The sequence below is a fragment of the Capricornis sumatraensis genome, chromosome 1 (assembly GCF_032405125.1).
Source record: "Capricornis sumatraensis isolate serow.1 chromosome 1, serow.2, whole genome shotgun sequence".
In the NCBI taxonomy this organism is placed as follows: domain Eukaryota; kingdom Metazoa; phylum Chordata; class Mammalia; order Artiodactyla; family Bovidae; genus Capricornis; species Capricornis sumatraensis.
In genome coordinates, this window is record NC_091069.1 from 62,983,353 (window position 1) to 63,005,037 (window position 21,685).

General features: G+C 36.6%; 1 protein-coding gene across 1 annotated transcript in view; it reads right to left on the reverse strand.

The window, feature by feature from the left end:
- Positions 1-20,966, reverse strand: part of REL (REL proto-oncogene, NF-kB subunit) — a 36,638-nt gene extending 15,672 nt beyond the window's left edge. Inside the window, exons 1-4 of the mRNA XM_068966838.1 lie at positions 20,840-20,966; positions 10,505-10,647; positions 8,258-8,406; positions 3,394-3,485 (exon numbers count right to left, since the gene is read on the reverse strand). Coding sequence (XP_068822939.1) covers positions 3,394-3,485; positions 8,258-8,406; positions 10,505-10,647; positions 20,840-20,966 — 511 coding nt within the window. The remainder of the gene's footprint in view (positions 1-3,393; positions 3,486-8,257; positions 8,407-10,504; positions 10,648-20,839) is intronic.
- Positions 20,967-21,685: the final 719 nt, after the last annotated feature.

Sequence of the window (21,685 nt, forward strand, 5' to 3'; positions counted from 1 at the left end):
AAAGCTCAACATTCAGAAAACGAAGATCATGGCATCTGGTCCCATCACTTGATGGGAAATAGATGGGGAAACAGTGGAAACAGTGTCAGACTATTTTGGGGGGCTCCAAAATCACTGAAGATGGTGATTACAGGCATGAAATTAAAAGACGCTTACTCCTTGGAAGAAAAGTTATGACCAATTTAGATAGCATATTCAAAAGCAGAGACATTACTTTGCCAACAAAGGTCCGTCTAGTCAAGGCCATGGTTTTTCCTGTGGTCATGTATGGATGTGAGAGTTGAACTGTGAAGAAAGCTGAGTGCAGAAGAATTGATGCTTTTGAACTGTGGTGTTGGAGAAGACTCTTGAGAGTCCCTGGACTGCAAGGAGATCCAACCAGTCCATTCTAAAGGAGATCAGTCCTGGGTGTTCTTTGGAAGGAATGATGCTAAAGCTGAAACTCCAGTCCTCTGGCCACCTCATGCGAAGAGTTGACTCACTGGAAAAGACTCTGATGCTGGGAGGGATTGGGGGCAGGAGGAGAAGGGGATGACAGAGGATGAGATGGCTGGATGGCATCACCAACTCGATGCACATGAGTTTGAGTGAACTCCGGGAGTTGGTGATGGACAGACAGGGAGGCCTGGCGTGCTGCAATTCATGGGGTCGCAAAGAGTCAGACACGACTGAACGACTGAACTGAACTGAACTGAGTTCTAAAATTAATTTAGTGGGTTAACTAAGCTTCTTCTTAAAAAAAAAAAAAAGAAAAGAAATGGAACAGAACAGAACAGATGGAGGGCGTATTGCGTGTACTAAGAGTTCAGGGCCACTGGTCATAAAATTAATTTACTGGGTTGGACATGCTTTTTCTATTTAAAAAAATACAATAAAATGGAAAGGAATAGATTAGACAGTATATTACATGAAGTAACAATATTGCTTTTTTTAAAAATCTATGTATGTATCTATTGAGTAGAGAAATAAAATCTATTTCTTAATGTGAGTTGTAGTTAAGAAACATGGATCTAGATGTTTTCTTAAAATGCAGCACTCAAGGCCCCACACCAGACTATCAAATTAGGGGAAAATGTGGCCTGGATTCTACATTTTTAGCAAGTACTAAGAGGGTGCTACGTACATTCAAATTGAGAGTCACTGATGAAGATGATGTGGAGCCACTGAAGGATAGTAAGCACAATTCTGAAATGATTGATACTGGTTTCACAAGAATATTTCTGGACGTAGAATGTACAAACTGCCTGGAGGGTGATCAAGACCAATGGTGGTGAGAACAGAGAAGGTTGACTGAGAACTGGTCAGGGTAAGTGAACAAAACAGTTTTTTTGGAATAGAGTTAACAGTGGAAGAGAAGGTAGGAAACATATGTTGGAGCTACATGTAGAAAATTTCCAATTTAAGGCCATTTAATTTTTAGACTACTTAAGGAACCACTGGAACTTTTTAATCGTAGTAATATGCTAAAGCATTGTTCTAAGATTATTTTAATGAGGGCAGGGAGTTATAAAGTATAGTTGAGATAAAACCATGCACCTGAAAGCCAAGGTAACTGTTTTCAAATCTTAGCTCCACCAGGTATTGTTTCGTTAGGATAAATTTCAAAAGTAGAAAATGTCTGGGTCAAAGTATGCTTATTTAAAATTCTGCTTCATTGCTAAAGTAAAAGGCCAACTTTTAAATTAAAGAGGCCATCTAGTCTAGACGTAGTATGAAATAGGCATAATGCAGTATAAAACAAGGAGATTATAAATAATAGCTACCAGTTACTAAGTATTAAGTAGCTCATGTACACTATTTTATTTTATCATTACAGCACTGCTTTACAGCAAAGAAAAACAAAGCTTTGGTTACTTAACTTTCCTATGTCACACAGTATATAGCAGGGGCAGAGCTGGAATTCAAACCCAAATCTTCTGAACTCCAGTGGAAAGGGTATTAAAAAGGAAAATGCAGAATGGCAGATGGGCCACTGCTGAAATATTTTTTTTCTTTTTACCAATCCAGAACAAGGTTTGGTGTTAATAACATGTACTTATATGTCACTTAGAATAGTTCCTAGTACATAATAAGTGCTTCACCTATTTTACTTCATTTAATTCTTATAACAACCTATGAAGTAGGTACTATAATTATCTCCATTTTATAAATAAGGAAGTGGAACATAATCAATTTAAGGAAAAAGCATCACACAAGAGTTCAAAGTATATGTTCAATTGAGCCTTTTTAGTAAATTGAAAATAACTTAAATGTTTATTAATAGATAACAAGATCAACAAATTAAAGCCTAACTAAGCCACAGAATACTGTTAAAAAGCAAAATAGATTTATAAGTACTGATATGGAAAGTTATTTAAGATATATTCCTGAGTGAAAAGAAACAGTAGATTAGGAAGTGTAACATGATTCCATTTATATTTAAGAATGTATAAATACATGACACATGTAAAAAGGAAATTCTAGAAAAATTTTCATCGAATTTAACAGTAGTCTCTTACAGTGAGTAATACTGAAGAGGAAGAAAGGGACTTTTGCTTTTTGCATTATACTAAATAGTATGAAAAATAAAGATCTAGAGAAAAGAGATATAGACCTTATAATTCACAAAACACTACTTATCTATGAGCATATTACTTAAATTATCATGATATCACTTAAATTATTTTTAAACATCTGAGAAAAACACAAACCAACACTATAAGCATATTTTAAATATGACAAAGAAATCTATTCTTTGAAAATTGTATAGCTGTTCAATACCTGAATTATGCATATTTAAGTGACTGCAGATGACTTTACAAAGGAGACTACCGTGGTGCAGGGTGTCAGCAGCCCTCACCTTTACTGTAGCAATTGTGGCACAGTTACCAGGTGCTACACCAGACAGTGCCATTCCCAATAAAACCCATTCACAGTGAATTTCTAGTAAATCCACTAAATAAATACACTATGAAGATATTTTACATGGCCTCTACTATTTCTATACTACTATTCCTAAACTACTTCACCATTGAATATGCCTTGAGTTAAATGCATTCCAATACCTTATAACCACAGTGCCTATTCAATATTCAGGAAGGGGACTATAAATTGTCTGCTGGTATGGCAAAAGGAAAGCCATAATCAAAGAGAATCAGAATATTTTTGAGAAGGTTTTATTACAGAAAATTACAGAAAACAATTCACAAAGCCTTGTCTGCATAAGAAATTTTTTTCAACACTGAAGCATTTTAAACATATTTCATTCCTAGGATACTGTGTAAGACAAGTATGTAAGTGAACACAGAACTTAAGACAGCTTTTAAAACACAGGTTAAAGATACAAATAGAAATCACTTAACACAAATAACTAAATATCCAAATAATAGAAATAATTAAATCAAACATACTCACCATTGAAAGGATTGATTCCTGCCCTTATTCTTGAAATAATAGCTTCTTTTACTTCTTTTTTTTTCACACATCGAATACCCAAATTTTGAAAACTAGAAGGGAAACACAAAACTTTCAAGAGCTAACACAGGGACACACAAATGAGATTTTATTAAAGAATACTGAAAAAATCAAGCATATATCCAACACTGAGGAGTCATCATAATGTCAGATGGAGATATTAAAAGCATGAAATACATTTCCAATTCCTATGATAAAGATGTGAGGATAAAAAATGGGGTTATATTTCTAAGAGAACTGTTAAAGAGAAAAGTAATATATACTATAGTACTTTTATATACAGTGTTTTACAGTTATATGTTACTAACATTCCTGCATCAAATATATCAAAGTACACAAAGATTAATAGGAAAGCAACACCAAAAAGCTAAAATTCACCTCCCCGAAAAATTCATAATCAAATCAATAGAATCTGTACATTTGATAATATAAAACAAAACTTATAAAAAGTTACCCACAGGCTGACACCTACATGTATAGTTTTGCTGAGCTCATAAAAATGCTGACTACATGTTTTTAAAATGCGTGCAGACTACCAACATTTAAAACTCAGGTAACTGCATATAAACATTCCTGCTTTCTCTTGAATATTTTAAAGGCAACAACAGACTGGCACAGAAACACCTGCCTGGAGCTAAGTACCTGCAGACCCATTCACACAGGGTTTTCCAGTTGGCTGCAGTGCCTGCTAGTCCTCTTATACTTCAGCCTCTCCACTCCACAGACATCTGGTTTCTGACTACAAATGACTTCACTACTAACAGCAGTGGAATATGTTTTATGCCTTATCACATGAAGTTATAATAATCATTTATCATAAGAAAGCATCAAACTACATATTTTTTTTCATTAGACAGATATTTAAAACTAACAATAATATTTAACCAGAGTTTCAAAATGTCATTTATGGAAAATTTCTCAACAGCTACAAATACTACCAATTTGCATATGTGTAGTACAGATGATGGTGGGGGGAACTCCCCTACCACCACTAGTCATACTTGTTCCCACATGGAAAAACCATGACATCATTAAAATTGGGTGGGTGTGAATAAAGAAGCAAAACTTGGTTATAATAACATTACTATTTGCTCAAACTTCACATGGCCCTTGGCAACAGGAGGTCACTTGCCGTGTTTGCCCCCTCTATGCTCTGTTGTCTTACTGTTCATGCTTTTCATATTTACCACCCTTGTGATTTTTAACACCTAAAATATCTTTAGCACTTCCTTCTTCTGCCTCCAATAATTAAAAAATAAATCTTGAACTTGTAATCCTTTCTTGAACCCTAAAACCATATTTCTCTTCAAAAGTATTCCACTTCTTTGAAAGATTCTTAGGTTGGGTCTCACTTTTTCTTTGACAAAAGATTTTAAAGGACTCTTTGTTTTAAGATATTTACACATTACTTGATAGTTTCATCTGAATAATCCTATTTGAGTGCTACTCACACATAAATTTTGACATAAGGAAACCAAGATGACAGAGATTATCTGAGTCAATTATTCATTCATTCATATTCATTCAACAAGTTCTGGAGTTCCTACTATGTACCAAGGACTGTGATGAGTAATGGGAATATACAGTCCCTCCTCTCATGGAGCTCGGAGTCTAGAGCAGGTGTAAACAGTTTGAAGGGGCTTGTGTGTGCTGGTTAGTCGCTCAGTCCTGTTTGACTCTCTGCAACCCCATGGACTGAAGCCTGCCAGGTTCCTCTGTCCATGGAATTCTCTAGGCAAGAATACTTGAGTGGGATGCCATTTCCTTCTCCACTGAAAGGACTTGCGTTGGTCAAATTTGTGTCAATGTGAAAATCAGAATAATAATGCTAGTAATAGATTAGCATTCAATTATAATGCATTGACTATAAGAATCCATGAGTCTGGACTTCCCTGGTGGCTCAAAATCTGCCTGTCAATGCAGGAGACACAGGTTAGATCTCTGATCTGGGAGGATCTCACATGCCATGGAGCAACTAAGCCTGTGTGCCACAACTACTGAGCCTGTGCCCCAGAGCCCAGGGAGCTGCAACTACTGAAGCGAGTGAACCCTATAACCTGTGCCCCACAATAAGCAAAGCCCACACATCGCAACTAGAGAGTAGCCCCTGCTCTCTGCAAATAGAGAAAGCCTGTGCGCAATGAAGACCCAGCACAAACAAAAATAAATCAACAAAATTATCTGTCAAAAAAAGAATCCATGAGTCTATACTGGTATTTTTTCAACTGAGGCAGGGGAATATGGGTAAGTTTTTCTTTACAATAGAATGCCAATTAATATCACCAATGGGAAAAAACTAGTATCGCCATCTCCTGAAGTGTTACTTGGAGAACAATACAGCATCACCTCTGTAGATTTCTCATCCAAAATATTTCATGTTAACATGAACACAATCATGAGCAACCACTCAGACTAACCCACGTTGAATAACATTCTTCAAAACAAATAATATTCTTCAAAAATGTTAATGTCATGAAAAACCAACACAAGTTGAGAAAATATTCTAAGTTAAAGGAGGCTAAATAAGCATGACACCTAAATACAATGTATGATCCTTAACAGGATTTTGGATTGAGTGGCAAGGTTCAGTTCACTTCAGTTCAGTTGCTCAGTGGTGTCCAACTCTTTGTGACCCCATGAACCACAGCACGCCAGGCCTCCCTGTCCATCACCAACAGTTTTCATCACCACTGAATCAGTGATGCCATCTAACCATCTCATCCTCTGTTGACCCCTTCTCCTCCTGCCTTCAATCTTTCCCAACATCAGGGTCTTTTCAAATGAGTCAGCTCTTCGCATCAAGTGGCCAATATAACGGAGTTTCAGCTTTAACATCAGTCCTTCCAATGAACACCCAGGACCGATTTCCCTTAGGATGGACTGGTTGGATCTCCTTGCAGTCCAAGGAACTCTCAAGAGTCTTCTCCAACACCACGGTTCAAAAGCATCAATTCTTCTGCGCTCAGCCCTCTTTATAGTCCAACTCGCACATCCATACATGACCATTGGAAAAACCACAGCCTTGACTAGACGGACCTTTGTTGACAAAGTAATGTCTCTGCTTTTTAACATGCTGTCTAGGTTGGTCATAACTTTCCTTCCAAGGAGTAAGCGTCTTTTAATTTCATGGCTGCCGTAAAGGCATTATTGGGCATCACTGGACATAAATAAGGTAGTCCAAAAATCTAACTGCCTATACCTAAAGATCAGTCCTGGGTGTTCACTGGAAGGACTGATGCTGAAGCTGAAACTCCAATACTTTGGCCACCTGATGCAAAGAGCTGACTCAATGGAAAAGACCCTGATGCTGGGAGGGATTGGGGGCAGGAGGAGAAGGGGACGACAGAGGATGAGATGGCTGGATGGCATCACCAACTCGCTGGACGTGAGTTTGGGTAAACTCCGGGAGTTGGTGATGGACAGGGAGGCCTGGCGTGCTGCGATTCATGGGGTCGCAAAGAGTCGGATACGACTGAGCAACTGAACTGAACTGAACTGAAGGCTGACAAAGAAGAGCCAGAGAAATAAGAAGTAAAACAGAACAGTCTGTTCTCAGAAAACAAGGAGTAATTATGTTTCAATAAGTCAATAATCTACAATGTAAAACATTGGGAGGTGAAATAATACAAACAGGAAGTATTCCTTGCCAAGTTTGTACAACCAGATAGTTTATGCTTTGTGCTGCTACTAAAGTATATTTTCTAAATGGTTACTACTTGTATTTAAGGAGGCTACTAATCTTTTCCTGTTGCAATAGGTTTCATTTTTTTCTCACAAGCAATACATGTTCATTACAAAAAGAATTATAAAATGACCATCAGTTAAAAGAAGCACATAAAACCCCACAATTCTTCCTACCCAGAGGCAGCTGCTATCAACATCTTAGTGTTTAAACTATCACGTACATGTACACACTTACTTTGAAAAACTAACACAACATTGTTGATCAATGATACTCCAATATAAAACTTAAAAATTTTAAATTATTTATCACACTTCATTGTAAAGCCTTCTTTTATTTATCTAAATATTGGGAACATCTTTTTATACAAAGACATTTTTGCAGTGTTATTTTTAAGGCTACATAGGAGTTCACTGCATGGAGGTACCAGTTTAACTAATCTCCCTCTGTTTTATAATCCGGATTGCTTCTAACTTTTTGCCATTACAAAGCTTCAATGAACATCATTACAGCTAAGTTTCTGAACATGCTTAATTAGTTTATTTCCTCAAGATAAATTCCTAGAAGTAGAATTGCTAGTTCAAGAGACATTCATATAATTTCAGGCTTTGCTGAAATTATAGTGCCTACCAGAAATATTGTATTTATTTACACTTTCACCAATAGGATGAAAATGAACCCAGCAGCCTCACACACAAAGTACTATGTATCTATTTTAAATTTTAAAGCTATTGTTGTATGTTAATGTTATACTGCCTTTTTCAAATAAAAATCCCAGTTTTCCAGGTGATTTTTTCACATCTGACAATTTTTAAGTTAGAGAAATCCTTTCATAAATTGTTCAAACTAAGAAAGAAAACTGCAGCATAAAATAAGTTTATGTTTACTTTTAGTTACAATAAAGAAGTACTCCTACTACCATCATGGGCTATGTCTACTAATAAAAAATGAAAGGGTAGTTCTAATGTAAATGATAAGAGAATGCAAATATATACTACAGTAAATAGAAGTACAGTGAGGAATTGATTTATTGTGCCAAAAAGTAACAGAGGTACATAGATAGGAAACAGGAGAATCCTATTCTTATACTATTCCTAAAAATGTCTGTGACTATGTACTTACAACAAAGGTCTGCGTTCTTGCCCAAATTCTGCTTCATAGTAGCCATCTCTGCAGTCTTTTCCTACTAAATCATGAGGATGAGGTTTATAAGGGTCATTCTTTGTTACTAATGTAATTCTCACTTTTCCTTTTCCATAATAGTTCAAAATCTGAAAAGGGGGGAAATTAAATATGTGATCCATAAATATGTCTCACCAACAACTGAATTATAAAATTTACATCAGTACCAGAATTTATACTAAATAGTTCAATTTACATCATATAGTTAGCACTGGATAAACTACAACTGACTGGTAACTGCAGTATGCATGACACTTTCCAGAGGATACCAGTAGGGAAGAATTTACCTCTCAGTTCCTTGGTATATCATTTTGTGCCCTAATTTCAACTGTTTATATCATCTGATTTTGCTTATTTTCCTTTGAAAACAAGTCAAAGTATACTAAAATAGGATCACAGTGGATGAGGAAATTCTAAGGTGCTGAGTCACTGAATGCCATGCTGCTATATTCATTGCCATACCATCGCCATGCCATACCATAACTTCCCTTCAAAGTATATATTTAAGCCACAATGGAAATGAGTGTACATAAATATGATCACTTAAGTAACTTAATACATGACATTTCATTTCACAAAAATATTTGTTAATCAGTAAGCATATCCCAAGTGTTCACTGTATAATAGGCAATAAATCAAGCTGAGTTTTGCAAAATTAAGTTTTCACACAGAACACTGAGAATGAAGAGAAGAGTTAAACATGGGAAAGGAAGGAGGAGCTTGTGGGAAGGAGTTAATATTTACTTTGGAAGCTAGCAAATTTGTAAGCACAAAGCAGGAAACATAAAAAAACAGCATACAAGGGAGCAAGGCAGTTAAGTAAAAATGGGTGGCTTCACAGGTAAAAGGGCATTAAAATATTGAACTCTGAATTTAAACTTAATTTGAACAGTAATCAGAAAGTATTTATTGCCTTTCTGAATAAAAGAGAAAGTAAAAATTTAAGAGTATAAGGTTGGAAATTCCCTGGCAGTCTGGTGGTTAGGATTCTGAGCTTCCACTGCAAGGGGCACAGATTTGATCCATGGTTGGGGAACTAAGATCCTGGAAGCAGTGTACTGCAGCCAAAAAAAAAAAAAAAAGAAAAGTGAAAGGTAGGCTAATGTAGAACTCAAGCTGCAAAGTTGTTCAGAACATGTTGTAATGGCAAGGATACAGATCATAAAAATATTTAAGAAACTATATAGAATAAGCTGAATTATGGAGAAGAGTTAAAAATTGCTCTTATAGGAAAGGATTACTGTTTTCTTATTTACTTTTTAGTAACATCTCTCCCATTTTAATATTAAAAAAAAGACTTAGATAACTCAAATCTACATTGCTAACAAAAAATGTGATAAAAGATTGGAATTTGGAATTCAATATGTAATTTTGCTACTGGTTTGTTATATAATTTAGCATTTTCTTAAAGTCCAATAGAGTAAATTTTGTAAATAATGTAGTTATAAAACAGTAGCTTAAAATCTACTGATAAAACATTGAATAATGCTTTTCAAAATGCACTCTGCCATTAAGGTTTTAAACTGGCATTTAAAGAATAAAAAAATCATTAAAAATGGAAGAAAATTTATATACAAATATAAATATAGCATAGTTTATAAATATAGTATATTACCAAAGTCAATTTGGATTACAAAATTACTTTCAAATTTTATGCTAACATGAAAACACTGTATTTAAAAAGTGACAATATTTCAAATCAGTCAAGGCAACCCAGAGTATCAGGGACAAGCAATAAAGATAAGGAAAAAAAAGACAAAAATGTTTCCTTTATCCATAGCCCCTAGATTAGCCAACTGACTGCAGGAAGAATTCTAAGTCAGTTCCCAAATACATGTTTTTAAACTCCAGAACAATCCTGCCCACCTCTGGAAGGAGAGAAAGCTTTTTCCTCATTAGCTTTTTGTCCCACGAAAGGGATAATCATCCAAAAGCTGCCAATGTACACTAACCAATGGATATCACTTAGAGTAACACACAAGTATAACTATCTGCAGGAATGAAGAGTCCATGGAGATGTCCCAAGCACGCTCTCCACTAGGGATTAATTAAAAAGAAAAAAGGGGAAAAAAAAGAAAAGAAAAGCTGGTGGAGATCACTGTGAAGAAGCTGGACCTTTAAATAATTGCCGTAGCTAAAGCATGAAGCAACTAAGAGACATACACACACACAGGAGCATTCTATTACCTGGATGGATGGGTATGTTCTGTTGTTGTCTGTGCTGTGCTCCCCTGGAATGCTGCCTGCTGATCGCCCTTCACATTTGTATCTAAAACGCATTCCCCTTTGCCTGGGTTGCTCAATTATCTCTATACGTGTGTTAACCCCACCTGGAAATTTTAAAAGGGGGAAGAGTGAAATTACAATCAAAATAATAATGGATTTTAACCATTTTGCTTTTTAGAAAATAGTAGTCTAAAAAATGTTCCCTCTCTACTAAATAACAAGGTTGAAATGCAATTATCCAAGACTGGGTGTTGAAGACACTCCTCTCTCGTTCAAACTGCAATCCCTTACTGTGTAAACACAAGTCATTCAAATCATATTTACTGGTTAGCACTTTATCGTTTAATATCTATAACTAATGCTACCATGAAGTTCTGTGATAACCACTTCAGAGATACCCACTTACATGAGACCAAACAGAAGGGTTTTCCCCCAAAATTCTCCAAGAAGGGTCAAGAAGACAGTCTTCAGAAGTACAATATTATATTCCAAAAGTGACTTTGCTTGATTTTACATTAGGCTTATCTTAACAGTGTACTAAGACTGTTCATTGAAAATAAAAATGCAGAAGGAAATGTTAAGTTTTTCTAATATCTCCATTGGACTCTTAAGGACTTACACATAGTACATCAAAACAACTTCCAGAAGGGACTTAGGTTCAAAAGAATTTTCAGTCAATCCCTCTAAAGTATAAGACACTATAGAGGAAAATAATTATTTACTTTCTGTAACGAATGTAATTCGAAATATACCTTTAGAATGAACTACTGACATACACAACAATGTGGATAAATATGTAAATATGCTCAGTGAAAGAAGTCAAATCAAAAGTGCACATAATTTTATGTTATGATTCCATTTATATAAAACTCTAGAATATGTAAACTATTCTTTGAAAGCCGATCACTGGTTGCCTAGGCATAGGGATGTGGAGTGGATGAGGAACTTTGGAGGACAACAGACATGTTAATTACTTGACTGTGTTGATCTCAAAATTGTATAAATATGTCAAAAGTTATCAAATCGCATACTCTATAAAGTGTACATTAGTTATATGCCAATAAAGGTGTCTAAAACATATGCACCTTTATCCCCTCTTATTATCCAAATCATTGAAATGACAGTTAAATAAAGCACACCAGTGTGCTTACAAGTAGGATATTAGCAATGTATCTTTATTTCGGGGGTATAAAGATGTCTTCCATGAAAAAACCCCAAATCAAAAACCACAACCCCCCAAAAAACCCCTGCCTCAATCAGTTTAGTGATTTCTAAATTCCCACAGTTAGATATCCATTTATTTAACTAAAGGCTTATCCTCTGTTAGGATGCAAGCAAATCTTCAGAAAGGGTAACACAGTGGGTCTTATCAGTGCAGTATGGGGAAGAGGCCTTTTGAGTCCAACTCAGCCACTTCCTAACATTGAAGACACTGGAAATATCTCTTAAGTTTCCTCCTCTATAAAATGGACATAATAACAATAACACCTATCACATAGGGTGTTGTGAAGATCAGGGATAACTTGTTTCTTACCAAGTGTCAGGCATATAACAAATATTCAATAAATGGTTTATTCTTATTCTAGATGCTTTATTGAAAGCAGTAATTTATAGTGGTACCATGACAGTAAAACAACTGCTACTTTCAAGGATCTTACAGAACAATGTGGCAAACAACACGAATTATTAGACTATAGAGGAGGGAATAAAACAAAATTTTGCTTATGCTAACAAAATTCTGCATAAAATGATAATAAGAGCAAAAGAGTCAGGAAAGCCTATCCTATGTCAAGGAAAACAAAAGTTACTGAAATACTGGGTGGGGAGTTAGGAGGAGGAAGGAAGAAAGGCAGGCATTTCGAGGGAAAGGGAAGAGGGTGTTCAAAGGTAGTGGCACAGAAAAAAAGAGCTAAAGAATCACACGACAGCCCCAATGGAGCTGAGATACACTTCTACCCTTAGAAAGAAAACCAGAACCAGAGTACATCTGGGGATTGGGATTTCACTCTAAGTGACAGAAAATCAATTAATGGTTTTATGCAGGGGAATCACATGATCAGATTGACATTGTAAAGTAAGAATTCTGGTGGCAGTAGACAGACTGAAAAAAGAGAAAGCAAGGTGATCAGTTTAGAGGCTGTTACAGCAATGTGGGAGATGATAAGGGTATATGCGAAATTTGGTAGTGATAACAGGAATCAAGGATTATTTACAAGACAAAACTGACAGTACTTGGTGACAATGAACATTAGGGTTAACAGAAAGTATCGCTGATGGCTCCATATTTTCTAAGTATTACTGGTATCTTTAATTCTATTGTTTGGTTTAGATTCTTTGTGCTTGAATTTACTGTCTATCTGTTTACTCTAAACACAAGGAGCCAGAGAACAGTGACTTTAAGCTAATCAAATTTATAATACTTGTTTCAATTTTACTGAAAAATGTAAGGCATACAGATGAGTATTTCAATTTCACACCCTTGGGAGGGATAAATCGGGAGACTGCAATTGACATCTATACAGTACTATATATAAAACAGATAACTAATAAGAACCTACTGCACAGCACACGGAACATACTTAATACTCTGTAATGACCTGAATGAGAAAAGAATCTAATAAGAGTGGATATATGTGTGTGTGTACATATATATATATATATTTATACATGTATATATATACGTATGACTCACTTTGCTGTACAGGAGAAACTAACACAACATTATAAATCAACTATGCTCCAATAAAAATTAATTTAAAAAAACAATTTCACATCCTTATATATATCCTCATATATTTCAAATAATCAAATTCACATTTCAGTTTCAAATATTTCACATACTTGCATATCCTTGTAGGAGTATTTAAAAGAAAGTACATTTTCCTCTCAAAATGAAGTTCAAAATACTCAACAGTATTTTTTAAGTAATATCTTAAATCATCTATGTGGTTGAACTAAAGGTCAAATAAATCCCTGCCCACTGCTTACTTAAAGGTGTCTTAGTGGGAAGCTGACACAGAATGACATCATTAATGGTAAGTGGCTAACTTTTAAGGGAGGAGTGTGAATAGAAGTGCTAGGCTTAAAGTGAGCATTCAAATATATTCATTGGTTACACAAAACTTCCTTAAACTAGAAAGTGTGTTTAAGAAAATAGTTTGTGGACAAGAGAACAGAAAAACAGTTGTTGAAACATTAAATAAAATATTTTTAAAAGATGTTTGAATACTAGGAATGACATATATTAGTTATCATATAATATCAAGTACTTTTAAAACCCCTGAACTCTCTTTCTGTTGCAGAAGCTCTTTAATGGTAAAAGTCTGACAATCAGAGTCTATTGTAATATTCTCCATTCCCCTAGCTGGAAATAATCTCCTGCTCTAAACTACTGCAGCATTTTGTTTATGGCAATTATTGCAAATAACTGTGAGGGAAGACTTACTGTTTTATTTCTTCTTTAAAGAAAAAAAGCTATTTGTTTTATTTCTTCAAGCTACCTGAAGGCAGGAATTGTGCCTTACTCCTCAGTGTCTTGCACAGATATTCAGGAAATATCTGTGGAATGCATGACTGAAAATCTGGAGATCTTGTTTTATTTGTGTAAATCACACAAACACTGAAGGACTATATTAATAATTATTTGGGTTTTCCTTATTAGGTTCTACTACTAGGAAAAATAAATGCAGAGTACATCATGAGAAATACTGGGCTGGAAGAAACACAAGCTGGAATCAAGATTGCCAGGAGAAACATAAATAACCTCAGATAAGCAGATGACACCACCCTTATGGAAGAAAGTGAAGAACTAAAGAGCCTCTTGATGAAAGTGAAAGAGGAGAGTGAAAAAGTTGGCTTAAAGCTCAACATTCAGAAAACAAAGATCATGGCATCTGGTCCCATCACTTCATGGGAAATAGATGGGGAAACAGTGTCAGACTTTATTTTTTGGGCTCCAAAATCACTGCAGATGGTGATTGCGGCCATGAAATTAAAAGACGCTTGCTCCTTGGAAGGAAAGTTATGACCAACCTAGACAGCATATTCAAAAGCAGAGACGTTACTTTGCCAGCAAAGGTCTGTCTAGTCAAGGCTATGGCTTTTCCAGTGGTCATGTATGGATGTGAGAGTTGGACTATAAAAAAAGCTGAGTGCCGAAGAATTGATGTTTTTGAACTGTGGTGTTGGAGAAGACTCTTGAGAGTCCCTTGGACTGCAAGGAGATCCAGCCAGTCCATCCTAAAAGAGATCAGTTCTAGATGTTCACTAGAAGGACTGATTGTGAAGGTGAAACTCCAATACTTTGGCCACCTGATGCGAAGAACTGACTCATTTGAAAAGACCCTGATGCTGGGAAAGATTGAAGGCGGGAGGAGAAGGGGACGACAGAGGATGAGATGGTTGATGGCATCACTGACTCAATGAAATGAGTTTGGGTAAACTCTGGGAGTTGGTGATGGAAAGGGAGGCCTGGCGTGCTTCAGTCCATGGGGTCACAAAGAGTCAGACACGACTGAGTGACTGAACTGAACTGACTAGGAAAAATGTTGTTTGTAAGTGCTAAAATCACTATACCTTCATACTCCTCATATCTACTCATATTCTAATTTCTTTATGTTTATAACTTAAAAAAGCTTCCCACTTATAAATCATTTATATCATGCCTCTGTACAGTGTATCAGTGACTTCCTTCCTCAGTACCCTGTTTTAAAGCGCTATCCTTCCTGAAGATAAAAAGTGGTGAAATGCAATCATTTATGGAGTGGAAGACACTAAAACATAAATTAGGGAATTGTAGAGAAAATGAGTACCCTTAACTATGATTATCTCAATAGAAATGTCTTCAAAACTGGTTCTAAGCAAGTAGATCACTGTACTTTTCTTTAACCAATATTATGCAAAGCTGGGATTGACTCCTAAATATTTAATCGTACTGTAAAATGCTAATGCAGACTAGAACAATATCTGAAATATAGCCAAAATGTTTGCAAGATATATTTATGTTTTTATTTGCACTTAGGCAAGAAAGAGTACTACTTGATTTTTTAAGATTAAAAAAAGAAAGTACATTAAAAAAAAGAAAAAAGCAAAGTATACTGAAATAAAAGTTAAAAATGGATGATCAATTGTCAGACAGGCAGATTATTAACTAAAACTTTACAGGTAGCACTGGGAACCAGCATTAGTTGAACAGTGAAAAAAATGTTTATTGCAGTAATTAAAACACTCAATTTTAAGACACTTCTCATTTGATCCTCTTAACTTAATCTCATAAAAACAGGACAGCAAATCCCATTTCACAGTTGATAAAACTAAAGTTCAAAACTATATGAAGTTATAAGAAAAAGAAATTATGAATGATATTAGTAAATATGACAGCTGGGATCCTGAGGGGGGAGGACATCAAATTTAACAGAACAACAAGCATAAAAATAGCTGGAGATAAAGTCACAGTAACTGATACAGCAAATGAGCTAAAATAAATGCAACTTAGTTTAAGAAAATAATGCATCTTGTTTGATCCTATTTGGATCCAAAAAAATTCCTAGAACAGAGTTCATATTGGGACTATATATCAGAATCATATAGGTAGCTTTTTCAAAAAATACATACCCTGACCGCACCTGAGATCTGCTGAACTGAAATAGAAATCAATCTAAAGCCTGGACCTATTTGTGGAAAAAACCTTCCAAGCAATTTGAACACACTCCTGATTAAGAACCACTGCCCTAAAACATAAAGAGGTGGAAACCACAAGGCACATATCTAGAGAAGCAATCCCCAAATTCATGTACAAGGATGAGCCAGGTGATGGATAAACTAGGCACAGGAATTCTGACTACCTGTTAACTCTCTCCCTCTCTCAAACGTTTTACCCAAAAGCAAGCAAGAGAAAAAGTACTATTATAGAGACAGCCTTCAATTACACTGATTTATTTAAAATATACCTTTTACAAAATTAGTTATTGTAACTACCATCAGTAACATTTCTTCCAGGACAGCATGCCAATGTGACACACCACAATTTTGAGTAACTGACTAGAGACTGCATCTCGTTCACTGAAGGACTGGATAACAGACTGCTGTAGACTCAAAGGAGCAAATGGAGCTAACAATATATAGTTTTCCAAATATCACCTCTACTCACTTTGGAGAAAAAGAAAAGACCTTTTATTCTTTCCTCAAACCTAGGAACCCAACTGAATTATGCTGCTCTTTCTTCACCTCAAGACACAGGTGAGTTTTTTCCATTTCTTCCCAATTATGATAAAAATTTAGAGATACCATTTCCTACATAGATGACATTACATCCAATTAACAAAAGGGCAAAGAAAACTCAAGACTCTTCCCATAAGGTCAGAAGGGGACTAACACAGAAGATGCAGAAGAAATCAGACGAAGGATAGGTGGGTAAGTTATATCAATCAAATTACCAAAAGGACATGTGGTTTATTTCCTAAACACTTTTTTATTTACTTTTTTCTTCAGAATGCTATCATTTAAGTGGACCAAGGAGATGGCCTCCAAAGATCACTGTCAACTTCTACTCCCCTAGTTTAAATACATACAGAACCACTTCAACATATTAACAAGTAAATAGGAATTCTTACATATTCTTCAAAGGTACATTTTCTATCTAGCGTCTGGTTAGTCTATTTTTATGAAAACTTAATGTTTCATAAAATTCTATAATTGTTAGGTTACTTAAACAATATTAAATGCCAAATGTGTTTAGTAGCACCTATTTCTTAGAGTTCTGAGTCCCAAAACAGCTCCACTACAGAAGAAAACTAACATTTATGGGCATATATTACCTCATTTGCTCCTATTAAGACTGCATAGTTAGACCCATTTTCAAATCACAGAGGGGCAGAACTAGAATAAAAACCAACCTGAAGTCCAGGTTTACTTCAATATATCAGATTAACTCTCTCATCTGGGCTTTAAGAATCCAAATAAGGGATGTGCAGAAGAATACTTGATTATATATGTACCATAAACTAAATAAGAGATGTAAAAAAATCTGGCAAAGAGATCCTACTGCTAGAGAATCCACTGCTGTTGGGGTATGGAGTGGAGAAATAAGTCTTGAAAAAAATATAACTTCCAGGATGAAATAAACTAGAGAAACTAAATTAAAAATATATGGCAGGACCAAATCATCTGGGCAATTAAGACTGCCATATTTAACTATGAAAATTATAGGATGCCCATTTAAATATGAACCAAACAAATAATTTTTTACCATACATATACTCCGTGCAATTATTTGGGTCTACAAACACAATCATTTGCAGAAAACACAGCTGAGGGAAAGATGGAATAAAAGGAAATTATAAGTCCCTCAAATTACATTTGAGAAAGATACTACACATACCCCAGGTGTTCCTAATTATGACTCTCCTCTGATTCCTCCCCAGTCATTTCACTAGCTCATTCCCTTCACTCTATGTCTATCATATATCACCCTAATTCCTTTATAATACTGTTATCTTGATATTTTCACATACTGCACTTCTGAAGCAGCCTTCATGTTTATGTGTTTAGTTTTTTATACAAAAAAAAGCATTTTCTTTACCTACCAATTTCAGCATCCAGTTTTATCATCAAAGATTGTGTCATACACTGATTTTTCCTCCTTACTCAAAAGAGTTCTCTTGAAATTTACACTACAAAGGTGATAAGCAGTGGGTCTGCAGATATAATTTCTTCGTGTACTTCCTATTACATGATGTAGCAGAATGATACTAAAGAAAACTGAATATACTATATACAAAATAGATAAGCAACAAGGATATACTGTACAGCACAGGGAATTATATCCAGTATCTTGTAACAACATATAATGGAATATAATCTGCAAAAAAAACCCAGTCACTATGCTGTACACATGAAACTAAAACAATACTATAAATCAACTATATTCCAATTTAAAAAATAATAATTTTTAAAACTGTAAATAAAAATAAATTACCTAAATTTTAATACATATTTTACCAAAGACAGTACTATTTATTAGTAAACAAAGCACACAAAAACATTTGCACCTTCTACTGGAATAAGGAGAAGCTTTAAATTCAGACCAAAAAATAGCTAATTTTATTTACCTTAAAACAGATTAGAATCATAAATATACAAGAGTAAGGACTGCTTATGTATACCTTGGATGGGATTGAGAACTTTTTTTTAATGCCTATCCTAATTAATTGTGTCAAAAGAATGGAATCAAGGTGTAATTTAAAAAAAAAAGTAATCAAGACAGCTTAATAGAACTCGAGCTGTGAAATCCTAAATATGACAATTTAACTGAACAAAATTTAGAATCATACATATAGTCCCAGTTATTCATAGTACTTATATAATTTTATTTATGAGATTATGATGTTACTGTCATATTATACAGACCATATATTCAACTACAGACACCTATTTACATATAACATCCGGTGAGAAATGAAGAAACAGTGTTAACTGCTTGGTAATCAATAAAAATACTTTCTGAGGTTTTTATACTCTATACTACAAACTATAAACTAGACAATGGTAAACTAAGCAGAAGTTTTTTTCAGTTACTCTTTTGCTTAAATTACTGTTTCAAAACAGGATGGGAGCTTATAATTTTGTGAATCTTTTTCTCTAAGATTTTTACAAATGATTAAGGAAAGTACACCCAGATTTTTCCTTAGTAGTTTTCGAACAACAGAATTACAATTTAAATAACTTGTTACATTTTAAATACTGTCATTTTAATATAATTCCAGAAAAGGGGAGGGTGATAATTACCCTTTAAAATTTTCCCCCCTCAATTTAGGAAATCAGTCCTCCCACTAAGACAAAAACAAATGTCATTAAACAAGTTTAAATTGTACCACATTTTTAAATGATGTGGGTCTTACAATAGTCCATATAAATGGCTAATTCTTCTTTCTCTCTTTTGAATGGATTACAAGTGTTACATTCACACCATATATCAACAAAGTTTGGTTAAATTACCAGAAGGCTGATTTTTCTGTTTACTTTATTACGCTAACCATTCTTTAACTTTCATACAAAATCCTTCTGAGAGTCAATAAATTAACCAAGTGTTTCAATCATCTTTGCACTTTTAATCTCAACATGGTCTGAATTTATGAATTTACAAGATTATCTGAAAGTTTAGGGTCACTGAAGTGGCTAAAGAGAAAGTTGAAATATTTTAAACTACATTTGTATTCTCACAGAAAACCACAGACAAACTGAAATCAAATGTCATGTGAACCACCCCAATTTCCTTTTTGGCCTAAAGCAGTAGCTACCTCTTTGTTCTGCTCAACCCTTTTTTTTAAAAAAAGTCCTTTATGCTTTCTACTTCCTCTTCTCCGGTAGTCATCAGTTTTCTACTGTGGGTCACTGAACCAGGGTGTTGGGAGGATGCAGGTCAAACATAAACAAGCCTCCTTCTTCAGCCTCCTGTTGTCTTCAGCCTCTGGCACAGCGTTAATCCACACTTTAGGCCTCCTTGCCTCTGCTCACGCTTGCAGGGAAGGTGCCTCCAAGAACCGTGACAGACTCCTGTGAAGGTCCCACTCCAAAGCAGCCTACTTGATTTAGTAACCCTTAGGTTGCAGGCTAACCTAAACCACAGCTGGATGGGAGGCTCCCTCCCGCATCCTTTAAGCAGTTTCTAGGTAAAGCAAGAGATCCCCGCCTTTACTGTCTACAAATAAGTATTCACGTAAGTGACAGAAAGTTTTCATTCTCACCCGTTACTTTAAAGCACGGGGATCCTAAAAATCCTCTTTTCCCCTTCCTTCCAACAAAAGAGAACAAAACTCGATTTCTGCTCCATAAATTAAAAAGTACGCACTTTACAGTAAAAATTATCCACTTGTTGTAGCAACATTTCCACTTAAGACCTGTTAAAATACCACTGGTGATTTTTAAAGGCGCGTCACATTTGTCCAACTGTCAGCACAACTGCGATCACCTCTTGGCAACTGATGAAACTGAACTTAAAAAAAGATAAGCTCTCCTGAGACCGGAAGGTTCCTCATTCCTATTCTAAAACGAAAAACCACCATTTCAACTTAAATCAATTTAAAAATACGGAAACTCTTTCGTCCTCCTTTGTTTAGATTCTTATTACTTCCTTAATCCAAAAACAAAGTCTTCTGGAATGTCTAAGGTTCCGGCTATTACAATGGCATCAAGTTACAGAGCGTGACTTCGATTTCGCACGCAAACCCTGAACCAGGTCACTTTTAAAAGGCTGACAAACTTACCAGAGGCGATTTTAAAAACAGAATGAGACATAACCAAAACTGGGCCCCCGAAACCCTGAGTAGTTAGACCCTCGGACGCACTCCTTCGCTCCCCGCCGTCCGGGACCCTGCCCACGCCCGGCCGTCGGTAGCCCGCGCCGGGAACACTCACCTGAGGCCATGGCTCCGCTCACAGCGCCGCCCCGCTCCGAGCGTCCGGACCGGAGGCCGCTACAGTCACTCAGCCCGTCAGTCAGTCGGGCCGCCCAGGGACCTCTGCTGGCGGGATCCCCAGTCCCCCTGACCACTCCCGGGGCCTCCTCCTCCTCCTTCCCGCCCTCCTCTGGGTTTGCCGCTCACACCTTCCCACCCGCTTAATCCTCGCGCTCCGGTCACCCGGCGTCGCTCGTCCAGGTGGCAGAAGCCAGGAGGCGGAGCGCAGCGACAGCGGAGAGCAGGTCTGCCTGAGAGGCGGACAGCCCGGCGGGAGGGGGACTTCCAGGGACTGACGTAGGATCCCTCACCTCCGCTACCCCGGGGCGGGGGCGGGGGCGGAGCGTCCTGCGACCTGCGCGCGTGCGTCCGCCCACCGCTGCCGGGCCCCGTCCCGCCCATGCCCCGCCCACCCACCCGTCTGCTGAATCCCGGGTGGGCCCGGGAACCGGTCGGGGAAGCTGCCTCTCCGGGAACGTAGGGAACGCTGGGAGCCGGGGAGTGACGGCCCCGAGCGTGCGAAAGCCGCCAGTCCCCGAGAAATCCCCCTCCTCCAGAATGTTCTTGGGCGCGTGGCTTAAAGTTCAGAAGGGGTGGGAGGGTGCGGTGACGTCGAGAAGGGCCGGCTGCCCGCCCGCGAGCACTTGGGGGCAGGCCGGGCGGCGAAGTGGGGCCGGCCCTCCCAGGC